We start from the raw sequence: 13,359 nt of genomic DNA on the forward strand, positions 1-13,359 counted from the left end.
TAGGAAGGCTGTAGATCTCCGGAGCATGACACCGACCCCGGCCAGGATGATTTCTTTTTCAGGCACCTTACAAGTCCAGCGTCGCGGCGGGAAATAGCCATGCTGAGCAGTGAGCTCAGCACTACACAGATGAAAGCCTTGCTTGCTGATTGGTCCGGCGGCACGGCGGGGCGGGGCCGCCGGACCAATCAGCAAGCAAGGCTTTCATCTGTGTATGTGCTGAGCTCACTGCTCAGCATGGCTATTTCCCGCCGCGACGCCGGACTTAAGCTGCATGCCTGCGTGACACACTACCGGAGCCGCAGCAAAGGTGGAAAAGAGCCGCATGCGGCTCTGGAGCCGCAGGTTGCCGACCCCCGGACTAGTGTAATACATAATACATAAACTTGACAAGGAAAAGTAGACTAGAATAGTTAGTTTCCAAAATGTTTAGCAAACAAAAAAGTTTTCAGAGCTTTCTGGAATAAAGCAAAAGAACCTAAATTTCTTAATGTAAGCAGTAAAGCATTCCAGAATTCGGTTAATTTAAATGCAAAAGAATGACTAAATCTCTTGAAGGTTCTGTTTTTACCACTAAGAGAGGGAAATGTAAGTTTTAATTTTTGAGAACTTCTGGCAAGATGAGACCTATGTTTATAGTCTGACCATTTATTCCGTATATATTCCGCAAAGTGAGGATCGTTATAAAGTTCTAAGAGAAAAGTCCATCGTCTGGGAGTACCCAAGGACCCACCCACCAGCAGGATAAACTATACCGGGGTAGGATCTGATATTTTTGTGGGTCCTAAGATGGCCTCCTCAACTTTAGCAAACGGATCATGAGACACCAATATGTAATCAATTCGTGAGTGTATATTGTGGGCATGAGAAAGGTGGGTGTAGTCCCTATCGTGTGGGTGGAGCATGCGCCAAACATCCCAAACATCAAGCGTATCGCACAGTAAGGCCTTTAGTGGAAACAACCCGGTCATGGGGAGAGTGAAAAGTTTTATCCATCATAGGGTCTGCCACTATATTAAAGTCTTCATCCAGAATCCGTAGTACCTCAGGCATTCAAACTATATGATTTATAAGTGTGTGAAAGATCGTACATAGGTATTAGGCGCATACACGGTAATTACCAAAAGTGGCATACCATCAATTTCCACATGAGCTATAATGTATCTGCCCTCAGTGTCAGTTATTACTTGTTTACATATAACATGTAGATTCTTGTGAAACAAAATAACCACACCGGCCTTCTTGTGCAGGCACCTCTAAAATATCTCCTATCCACCACGTTTTCAAAAGAAAACATATACACGTGGCACAACAGAAGTCGCCATCAAGTCTCATCGGAACTTGAAAAGCCGAATTCCGAAATTCCCAAAGCAGAAGAAATCAAAGGAAATCTTGGGCGGGACACCACATAATCCAGGCAGAATAATCCAGCAGCGCTGATCCCTAAGAGACAGCGGTTCAAGAAGGTGATGACTCAGATGGAAGCGAGTCCAGAAATGTTTGTGCCGCTTGTGGGTTTGTTCTGCTTGTGAGATACGGAGCCTGGCAGGAAAAAGAAGTGCAAATTTAACTTGCTTTTTGACCAAAACCGGGCAAAGGATTTGCGTTGCTGCTGGACAGGAGAGAGTAATCTTGGAAGCAAAGTTTTTAGTGCATCTATGCCCCAGTTGGGTTTTCAAGATATCCACAATGAATATGCATGAGATCTATTTGCATACAATAGAAGCAGTACGTGCAGATCAATCTTATTCATTGTGGAAATCAAGAAAACCTGACTGGGCACTAGATCTTGCATCTGCAAAATATACTCTTGCTAACGATGGAATTTAGAGACACGGGGGACCCCTCAGGTCTCAACGCCTTGTCTGGCCTATACATTTTTAAAGCTGCTGATAAATGTGTGGCAGTTTGAAGTGTTACCTTGTGTATTAGCAATAAAACCCTGAAAGAAAAAGGAAATGGAATTAGAAGCCAGTGCGGGGCTATGAAGTGAGCATAATGTGATATAGTGCCTTGGTATGTCCCATTAGCAGGTGAGCAGCCACATTCTGAATGAGCTACAAAGACCACAAATGGCTTTTTAATTGCACCTTTTGCAAACATCGTAGATATGACTGCTAACAAGTAGCACCTCCTCATTTCTTCATTCTCTGAATATTGCTTTCCCATACACAAATATGTGAGCAATCCCCCAGCCAGCCCAGACACATGGAGATGCCAATGTCTTCAGGACACATGATATTAAAACATAAAGAAGGTGATAAAGGGCACCAAGATCCCCAGCCTTTGTTCTCACCTGATCTAATGTTTAAAGCTTTCTCTTTTCTCTCTTCTCCCTCCTCCTACACCTCTGGCTCAGTCTCTCTATCTTCCTTCCACATCCCTGGGTCTGGCATCACTTTTTTCATCATCTTCATCCCCTCCTCAGGATTCTATAAACAGTAAATGAGTTGGCAGTATATGCTTTCGGCCAGGCCTTGGGTCTTTTTCTGCTGCATCCAGCCCACAGGAAATGGCATCAAAGGAGGAGGGGAGGCAGAGGGAAGACCCAGGACCTGGTCGAAAGCAGCCTGTGTTCAGGCTACTGCTGATAATTTGCACAAAGTTTACAGAACCTTGGGAGATGCGGGAAAGAGGGAGAAGGATCAATGCCAGACCCACAGGGAGAGGGATGCAGGAGGGGGGGGGAAGAGCGACCAGGTTGATAGGGGTAGAGAAAGGGAGAGATGCCAGACCCTGGGGGAGGGCACCAGCCTAATCCAAACTGGTTCAGGACACCACAGTCCCTTGAGCTGGCCCTGGTCTGCTGAATTCAGCTCTAAGGGTCGCTCAGCTGTTGACCTGCATTATTAGGTTGCCAAATCTCCTCTAGAGATGGCATGGAGAGTCAGACAGACCAGGGACTCAGGGAGATAGGCCATTGGAAGGTGCTGGTCTGATTGTAGGGAACTGATCAGCAGCAAAACAGGGCACAAAATGAAGTATGCAATCAGAGGGGGTCAGCTTGAGCAGGAAAGAGACTGATTCCACAAAAGCAGAGCTCTGAGGCATCAGCTATACAGCAGCACCACTAACTGAAAGGGCAACTGGAACAATGAATGAGGCAGGAGATAGGAGCCACCGTATGTTACCTTTTCTCCCAGATTGACTTTTGTGAAGGAAAAGGTCTGAAGGTGATTGTTGGACGAGCGAATAATTGGAGCAATCTGGTTGACCAGCAGCTTCTCCAGGTACTGACCAAGGAAAGGCCACATCTGACTTAAAATCTGCAGAGTACAGGAAAAGACAGTGAGAGCCACAGTCAGAAACTTTACACATTCAGACAAGATCCACAACCCCTAATCAGCCTTTTATAGGCAGCCAGTAAAATGCAAAGCCAGAAACCAGCTTTTCAGACAGAAAGATCAGCATCAGAAACCAGCTGTTCTACAGCCACCCGGACAGTGAGTTCCACAGCCAGAAATTAAGTTTTCACAGAGAAAGCCGCACCAGAAACCAGCTTTTCACAGATGCTGACAGCCATAACCAGAAATCAACTTTTCACAGACAGATAGTGAGTTCCACAGCCAGAAAACAGCTTTTCATAGATGACAGACAGTGAGATCTACACTACAGCCATAGAAGTTTGCTCTGTGGGAGCTTGAACAAACTCCTCGACTGTGTCCAGGAATAGGTCATTTCTATTGGGTTTAGCACCCTTAAACTGGTTCAGAGCACCACAGTTCTTGAAAGGTTGGCTGCTATGTCCACAGCCAGGATCTAGCTTGAGAGGCAGATAGACAGGTCGTATTCCACATGCCAGTCCAGACAATATACAACTATAAAATAAACGGTTCATAGACAACGGCGCGAAAGACAAAAGTGCGCGCGCTGCCACGCCGCTCTAAATTACAGTTTTTAGGGGCTCTGACGGGGGATTTGTTGGGGAACCCCCCTAGTTTACTTAATAGACATCATGCCGGCGTTATGGGGGGTTTGGGGGGTTGTAACCCTCCACATTTTACTGTAAACTGAACTTTTTCCCTAAAAACAGGGAAAAAGTTAAGTTTTCAGTAAAATGTGGGGGGTTACAACCCCCCACAACGCCCCCACAACGCGGCGCGATGTCTATTAAGTAAAGTGGGGGGGTTCCCCCCCATGCCCCCCTGTCAGAGCACTAAAAACAGTAATTTAGAGCGGCATGGCGGCACGCGCTGCGCTCAATTGTCTGGGCGCACCTTTGTCCCGGCGTGCTTTTGACCTGACACCAAAATAAACTCTGCTCATTTCGTTTCTTGAACACAGAACTCACACTACAGAGATAAGTACAGAGAGGTGAGCATGTACCTTGTTAAGCCACTCAACGTTCTCCACATCAGCAATGTTGACCTGCAAGGAAAAGAGAGGAACAGTCATCAGTATCAAGTTTCCTGCCAGCAGATACTGTTCATGTCAGGACACAGTGAAAATAAACGAGCTGGCCAGCAGGAGGCAGCATATAGACTCAAGGCTGCTGCAAGGTGTGAGCAATAAGAAAACCACCACAGCCTTCAAGCTTGGGGGATCCACACTAACCTTTTGTGTCAGCACCGAGAGAGAAAAAAAAGAGGGGATGCCAAAAAACTACTTTTACCCATGAAGCATTCAGTTCTTAATACTAGAGCAGGGATGTCAAAGTCCCTCCTCAAGGGCCACAATCCAGTTGGGTTTTCAGGATTTCCCCAATGAATATGCATGAGATTTATTAGCATACAATGAAAACAGTGCATGCAAATAGATCTCATGCATATTCATTGGGGAAATCCTGAAAACCCAATTGGATTGCGGCACTCGAGGAGGGACTTTGACACCCCTGTACTAGAGACTCTATTCCCCTCTTTGGTTAAGACTCAATTTCAGGCTCTTTTCACCAAAAGGCTTTTCTTAAAGCGAACCCCTCCCAAATGTCTCTTCCCTCCCCCCTCAATTATTTATTTTTAGTATTTATAGTTCACTTCTAGCCTAAGTCAGGGGTAGGCAATTCCGGTCCTCGAGAACCAGAGCCAGGTCAGGTTTTCAGGATATCCATAATAAATATGCATGAGATAGATTTGCATCTCAAGAAGGCAGTGCATGCAAATCCATCTCATACACATTCATTGTGGATATCCTGAAAACCTGACCTGGCTCCGGCTCTCGAGGATCGCAATTGCCTACCCCTGGAAGTGGTTTAGATGCAATTGGTATTGCTTAGATGCAATTGGTATCAGAGGAGAGGTGCTAGACTGGTTCCGAGGTTTCCTTATGTCCAGCACATATCAAGTATGTTTTAACTACAATCTCTCCAACACCTGGAGTAATCCATCTGGTCATCACTATCCCCATTGCTTTTCAACGTTTGCATGTCATCATTAGGTGCGCAGCTGACCCAGTTGGGGATAAAAGTATTTAGCTACACAGATGACTTTACGATCATTATCCCATTCGCTACCTCTCTCTCTGAAGTTACTCCAATGGCAACAGAAGTACTAGACTTGATGGAACAATGGATGACTGAATTTAGATTGAAGCTTAACTCAGAAAAAAAAAAATTATTTGTAGCTTCATCTCACCCGCTTGATACAAAAAACATCACTGTGCATCAATAATCTTAGCTACCCTATTCAACCTACTATGAAGGTTTTGGGTGTAATACTGGACCAGGGCCTAACCATGAAAGACCAGGTGGACTCTTTGGTTAGAAAGGGTTTCTTTACTCTCTGGAAGCTTCGGTCCATCAGAGCACATTTTGATGCTTCATCATTCAGAATTCTAGTTCAATCCCTTATACTGAGCCAACTTGACTACTGTAATATCGCCTATCTGGCAATTACCCAAAAAGAATATGCAGCGATTACAACTGGTGCAAAATGCAGCGGTCAAACTGATCTTCGGGTTGAATAAGTTTGGCTATGTGACTCCTTCCTTCCGACTCCTACATTGGCTGCCGATGGAGGCATGTGTGAAGTTTAAATTCGGATGTTTCTGCTTTAAGGTACTGTTTGGTTTAGCCCTAAATATATAACTGACCTTTTCTCCTTCCCAACCAACAGACATAAGAGAAGCTCACACCTGAACTTTGTAACTCCACTGGCTAGCCGCTAGAGGATGTAAATTCAAAAGTCATCATCAACATCTTCTCTCATATCAAGCAGCATTATGGGGTAAAGACCTGGAACAATTACTTATGCTTGCTAATACTTACGGGGAATTCAGGAGACACCTAAAAACATTCTGTTCCTGAAGTACTTAGGCAGTTGATTTGTACAATCTTTCCCACAATAACTGATCTCTAGAGCCGCTTATTCACTAGTTTTAACCTGCCAGTTCTACTCAATTTGTAGCATTTTTAATCATTGTAAACTGCATAGAACTTCACGGTCCTGCGGTATATAAACTGTTTTTATTATTATTATAAATACTCCTTAATATCGGGATGCAAATTAAATAACAAGACTGAAAAAAATGTCTCTTAATTGCCTGAACTCCAAGGACAATTTAATTAAGTTGGGGAAACGGGGGTCAGATCTGAGATAAGGAGTGTATTAGATGCCAGGGATGTTTTAAGTCGGGGAGGGGGGTATTAGATACCAGGGACATTTTGTTTTTTTAGGTAAGTCTGTAAGGCGGTAAAGGGCAGTCAGGTTGGGAGGTGCCAGTAATTGTTGGGGGAAGATCCAATGACAAAACTATACTGGCAGTAGAGAATGACACGGGGAAAAAATCTGTCCCCGTCACCGCCCCGTCACCGGCCCACCATCCTCTGCACCGCCCCGTCACCGCCGTTCCCTTCACCGCCCCGTCACCGTCACCGCCATCCCTTTCACCGCACCGTCACCGCCACTGCCATCCCATTCACCGCCCCGTCACCGTCCCCGCTGCATCCATATAAGCCTTAGTACTGTAATATTTAGCTTATTCCTTTCTTATAAATCAAAGTTCCTGCTGCTGAACTAGAGAAAGAGATGTTCAGCTGGCAGGGCTTTGTTTATAAATTTTTATCAACACAACTAATATACTATTTTATCCTAAAGCAAAAAATAAATAAATAAATATAATTTTTTTTTCTACCTTTGTTGTCTGGTTTCTGCTTTCCACATCTTCTCATTGAATTCCTTCCATCCACTGTGTGTCTTCTCTCTGCGTCTTCCATTTGCTGTTACTGTGACTCTCCCTTAACCCCCCCCCCCCCCAATTGGTCTAGCACCCATCTTCTTCCCTCCGTTCCCCCATAGTCTGGCATCTGTCTTCTTCCCATTCTGTCTTCCACATTTCCCTTCGGGGTCTGTTCCTCTCCACCCTCCTTCAATGTCTGTCCTATTCCTTTCCACCACCACCCTTCCCTCCCTCCTTTACCATCTGTTCCTTTCTACCACCCTTCAGCTTCTCTCGCGTGGCCTATCTATCTACCTTCCTCCCTCTTATTTTCATGGCACGTTACAATGTAATTTGTGCAAGCCACTGGAGCCTGCGAGCTCGGTCCCTGTCCCATCCCCACAAACCATCTCGCTTCTGTGCTTCTATTTTCCCCATTTCTAATATCTCCCATATGTATCTGCCATTGCCCCCCCCTGTGTCCATATACCATCCCCATGGCATGTCCCCTTTATGTCTCTGTCCCTATGCCCCATGCACATAATTTCCCCTCTTTCTGTTACCTTCCTGTGTCCAGATTTCCCCTATCTTCCTCTTCCATACCAGTGTGTCTCTTCTTTTCAACCCCATCTAGCTTTTTCCCCTCTTTCTTTTCCCCCCCCCCTGCTTCTAGCATCTGGCTCACCTGCCAGTCCTTCCCTTTCTTTCCTGCTGTGGGTTTTTCTTTCCGACTTCATCCCCTTTCCCTTTCACTCCCTCCTTCCAATTTGAGCCGGGAACACTAGCGATCGCACGGTCCCCGCAGCTCACACCCGCCTGCCCAATCGATTCTAGTGTTTAGCCAGCTCTCTCCCTTCTCCTCACCTTAGTTTGTAGATTTTCTTTTTCGGCGACCCGCACGCTATCAGAGAGCCGCGCACTCGCGGCTGCTCAGTGTTCAATCTTCTGCTCTGCTGCAACTTCCTGTTTCCGGTTGCGTCAGAGCAGAAGATTGAACACTGAGCAGCCGCGCATGCGCGGCTCTCTGATAGCGTGCGGGTCGCCAAAAAAGAAAATCTACAAACTAAGGTGAGGAGAAGGGAGAGAGCTGGCTAAACACTAGAATCGATTGGGCAGGCGGGTGTGAGCTGCGGGGACCGCGCGATCCTTCATGCCTCACTGCGGGGACAAGACCATTCACCGCCCCGCGGGCGGTGAATGGCCTTGTCCCCGTCGCCGCAGCGACTGCTAGTTTTCTTCCCCGTTTTCGGCGGGTGACCCGCGGCTAAAATGCGGTGGCCGCGGGTAAACCGCCACCGTGTCATTCTCTAACTGGCAGTTTGGTGCTTTTTTTTTTTTCTTTGTACTCATGCACTGACAGATCAGATGACATTTGTCAATGAGCTGTAGACTACTGATGCAATTTTACTGCAGCAGAAATGTCGATGCTCATTGAACACTGTATCTCGTGGGCAATTTTTGACAGAAAGCTCACAGTACAAGTCACACAGTCCGCATCAGCCCTTCTCAGGTAGACGTCATCACACAGCTCATTTAAATGGCATGCTAATAAAAGCATATTAAATACAGATAAGAACATAAGAATAGCCTTACTGGGTCAGACCAATGATCCATCAAGCCCAGTAGCCCGTTCTCACAGTGGCCAATCCAGGTCACTAGTACCTGACCAAAACCCAAGGTGTAGCAATATTCCATGAAACCAATCCAGGGCAAGTGGTGGCTTTCCCCATGTCTTTCTCAATAATAGACTATGGACTTTTCCTCAAGTGGCATAGTAAGGGGGGAGGCGGTCCACCCCAGGTGCCAAGTTGTGGGGGGTGCCAGCACCCCTCTTCCTCCACCGTGCCCCCCTTCCCTTACCCCGTACCTCTAGCTGTTCACTGCTGCAAGAAAGAACTTCAACGTGCTCCTCGCGACCGCATCGGTTCTCCTTCTGATGTCACTTTCGGGTGCTGCGCATAGGAAGTGCCATCAGAGGGCGAGCCAGCAGGGTCGCGAGGAGCACGTTGAAGTTTCAAGTTTATTTAAAATATTTGATCGCAAAATCCAAATCCAATCGCTGCCTGGCTGGCCTGGAACTTCTCTCCGACGTCAGAATTGACATCGGGGAGTGGAATGCTGGTCAGCGTGACGCTTCTACAGGGAGACCTGGAGGGCCGCCGTGGGAGCGGACTGCTGGACACAATGGACCTATGGTCTGACTTGGCAGAGGCGATGCTTATGTTATGTTCTTATGAGAGCTTGGAGGGGTGATGGCTTGGGGGCCTGTTCCCCGATGGTGGTGGCGGCAAACCTAGTGGCTTGGGGGAGGGCAGGGAGAAAGAAAGAAAGGGGGTGGAAGAGACAAAGAAAGAAAGGAAACAGAAAGGGGGAACAGGGAGTCAGAAAGAAAGGGGGCATGGGGAGAGAGAGAGAGAGAGAAAGAAGGGGGCAGGCAGAGAGAGAGAAAGGGAGGCAAGGAGACAGAAAGAAAGAAGGGGGCAGGGAGAAAGAAAGAAAAAGTTGGGGGAGAGAATGAGGTCTGGAGGAGAGGAAGCATACAGGAGGCTGAAAAAAGAAATATTGGTTGCACAGTCAGAAAAAGAAAGTGCAACCAGAGACTCATGAAATCACCAGACAACAAAGGTAGGAAAAATGATTTTATTTTCAATTTAGTGATCAAAATGTGTCCGTTTTGAGAATTTATATCTGCTGTCTATATTTTGCACTGTGGCTCCCTTTTACTAAACCGCCATCTGCCTTGACTTATTTGAAAAACCCCCTTAATATAAATAATTAACATTTTCTCTGTGTACAGTGTGCTTTGTGTTTTTTTTCAAATTTTATTGTTGGTAGATCATTTTGACTTGGTCATTTTAAAAGTAGCTTTCAAGCCCAAAAAGTGTGGGCACCCCTGCATGGTCTCGTACATCTGCACCTCTAAACTTGGCAACAACAGCCACTGACTCACTGAAGCCCTGCCTTGCACGATCGCTGAAACCTGTGAGGAACCACATCCTCACAGAGGCACATCCCGTGGTCTCTCACAGTGACAGTGCTTTACAACTTCAGTAAGGGTTACCATATGGCTCCAGAAAAAGGACGGATTGAGACATCCGGGTTTTACTTGCATTTAAAGCATAGGAAGTAAACCCATATGTCTTAATCTGTCCTCCTTACTTTCATTGCCTTCAATGGAAGTAAAACCTGGATATCTCAATCCATCCTCCTTTTTCTGGAGCCATATGGCAACCCTTACTGAAGTTGTAAAGCACTGTCACTGTGAGAGACCACGGGATGTGCCTCTGTGAGGATGTGGTTCCTCACAGGTTTCAGCGACCGTGCAGGGCAGGGCTTCAGTGAGTCAGTGGCTGTTGTTGCCAAGTTTAGCGGTGCAGATACACGAGACCATGCTACCAGCTTTGCAAAAGGAAATGGACGTATAACGTGCCCACATTATATCCACTTTCCTCTTTATGCATATACTAGTCTTTAAGCCCGTTACATTAACGGATGATAGAATAGATGTGTGTCTTTCTTTCTTTCTCTCTCTCCTTGACTGCTTTCTGTCTGTCTGTCTTTCTTTCTCTCTCTTTCCTCAGCTGTCCACCACCATCCCTTGCCTGCTCCCCCTGTCCAACAGTAGCCCTTCTCCCTTCGTTTTACCTCCCCCATGTCCAGCAGCACCCTTTCCCTGCTCCCCCTATCAAGCAGCAGCCCTTCTCCCTTCCTTTTACCTCCCCCCTGTCCAGCAGCACCCTTTCACTGCTCCCCCTGTCTAGCAGCAGCCCTTCTCCCTTTGTTTTACCTCCCCCCTGTCCAGCAGCACCTCTTCCCTGCTCCCCCTGTCCAGCAGTAGGCCTTCTCCCTTCCTTTTACCTCCCCTCTGTCCAGCAGCACCTCTTACCCGATCCCGCTGTCCAGCATCCACTAGCCCAGGCAGCCTCGGGGCTTTTGCTAGGCTGTCCCACCTCGCATTATCGAAGTGGGCCGGCCTAGCAAATGCCCCGTGGCTGCTGCATTTGCTGGTCCGGGGGTGAGAAGAGGCGTCCCAGCAGCGTAGGAGTCAAACCGCCACCCTGCACATACCGCAAGCCGCTCGAAGCCGCCCCAGGTGCCTCCAATCGAATTCGGCACGAAGGCACACAGCACGGTGTCAAGGATCACAAAAACGTAAGCACGCATGCGCTCTTAGGGTTTTATTATAGAGGATCAGTCTGCTTTCTGTAATGCACCTATTCCCTGTTTAGACCAGACCATAGGGGGATGGGGGAGGGCTGGAAACCAGGGACAGAGAAAGAGAGGGCTAGATTCATTAACCTAAGATCCGTGGGCAATTGCAGGCAGGCTGACAAATTTACTAGAGGCCTACATGCAAATGGGGGCAATCGTTGGCATGCCTCCCCCCCCCCACCCACTGACTGCACAGATCGCTGGAGAGCGATCCTTGAGCATGCACAAACCATCTTCCTTGACTGTAGATGGTCTGCGCATGCGCTGGTCCTTTGTGCCCTTCAGAGTTTCTTTCTTTTTTTACTTACTACTGTTTACTGTTTTTTTTTAACTTTGCGAGCCCATGGTTTTAACCCGCTTTAAACCCACGGGTTAAAACCACGGGCTCGCACTGCAGGGAAGGGCAGGCAAGTCGGGGCTGATCAGGGCAGGAGAGTCGAGGCAGAGAGCAGGAGAATCAGGGTAGCCAGAGCAGGAGAATCGGGGCAGAGAGCAGGATTTTAGCACAAGCGACTGGTCCTCACCAGTTGCTAGTTTTTTGATCGGCCAGCCAAAAGAAAGTTTAGTGAATCACTTCCTTCCTACTTTGCATGCCGATTCCCCTCATTTGCATGCACAGATCGGGATCGGATCGGTACACAGGTTAGTGAATCGGGTCGGAGGGAAATTGGGCCGCAAAGGGCTCTCAAACCGATCGGTAGATGATTGGTTTGCTTAGTGAATCTAGCCCAGAGAGAAAGTATGAGAGAGAGGTGTTGGATTGTGGGGGGAAGAAAGGACATTCCTCAACATCTTTCTCTGCATGCACAGCACAGCCTTCTTTCTGTAATATACACATTCCTCCTGTTCAGGCTCAACAGGGCACGGACCATCCAGCTAGATCCATTGCACTGCAGTCTACTTCCGTCTCAGGCAAGGCTGCAGTGTATGCAAGAGGTGATTCCTCTCTCCCCCTCCTAAAAGCAGGAGCTGAGCTGCACTCTCCCATTTGAAGCCTCAGTTGCCCTGGGTTACAAAAGAAACTGCTACAGAGAAGCATAAACAATTCTAGCACTTCAGTTTGTAGTGGCTCTTCCTGCTTAGCTGCTCGCACCTTTGTCAATATAGGTGGAAGGGATGCTGCTTGTCATCACCTGTGCAGGCCTCACACTAACAGACATAAACGTTGACCTCTGCTAGCTGCTAGACTTGCTGTAAAGGTGGCCATTTCTGGGTCTCCCCCTCCCCTCCACTTCATTCGCTTCAGGAAATTATGTTAGCGGTAGTGCCCCCTTGCAGCGCACGAACAAGGAGCAGGCCATGCTCCTTAATGTGCTTCGTTATGCACACCCTGAGTGTGCACTAAACTTCCTCTATGTCAGTGGTCTCAAACTCAAACCCTTTGCAGGGCCACATTTGGATTTGTAGGTACATGGAGGGCCGCAGGAAAAAAAAGTTAATGTCTTATTATAGAAATGACAATTTTGCATGAGGTAAAACTCTTTATAGTTTATAAATCTTCCCCCCCCCCCCCAAGGGCCTGCATGCTTCCCCCTTCTTTGCAGCGTCCTCCAGCTTCTCCCCTGGCCTTCCGGTCTTAGTTTCAGCTAATTACCATGCCTGCAGAGAGGAATACCAGTGCTTTAACATTCCTTGCAGGCTGCCATCGGCCTCCGCAGCACATTCCCTCTGCCGCGGTCCCGCCCCTCCTCTGGAGGCCAGGGGGGAGGCCAGAGGACACTGCAAAGAGCGGACAGCACTAGTATAGACTGCGGGCCGCAAAATAGTACCTGGCGGGCCCTTTCTGGCCCCCAGGCCGCAAGTTTGAGACCACTGCTCTATGTCTACCTTTCTTAGGACATTGTTTGCATTATTTTCTCAGTTCATGGTGCTCTCTATGGGGATTAATGTTCCCTTGTTTATCCCTATCTTCGAGGGGTCACAGGCTGGAAATTATTTGTTATCCTTCAACTCAGTGGCGTACCTAGCATACTTGACACCCGGGACCAATCATTTTTAGCATCCTCTCCTCTATAGAAAAAAGTTATTTTTAGTACAAATGCACAAGTCACACAA

At 47.5% G+C, this 13,359-nt stretch overlaps 1 protein-coding gene across 2 annotated transcripts in view; it reads right to left on the minus strand.

Annotated features, from left to right (window-relative positions):
• ESYT1 (extended synaptotagmin 1) overlaps positions 1-13,359 on the minus strand; it is a 141,122-nt gene that overhangs the window by 83,617 nt on the left and 44,146 nt on the right. For both annotated transcript variants that reach the window (XM_033937188.1, XM_033937187.1), the window contains exons 2-3: positions 4,327-4,368; positions 3,132-3,266 (exon numbers count right to left, since the gene is read on the minus strand). In XM_033937188.1, the coding sequence (XP_033793079.1) occupies positions 3,132-3,266; positions 4,327-4,368 (177 nt within the window). The remainder of the gene's footprint in view (positions 1-3,131; positions 3,267-4,326; positions 4,369-13,359) is intronic.

Source organism: Geotrypetes seraphini, chromosome 3 (genome assembly GCF_902459505.1).
Source record: "Geotrypetes seraphini chromosome 3, aGeoSer1.1, whole genome shotgun sequence".
Lineage (NCBI taxonomy): Eukaryota > Metazoa > Chordata > Amphibia > Gymnophiona > Dermophiidae > Geotrypetes > Geotrypetes seraphini.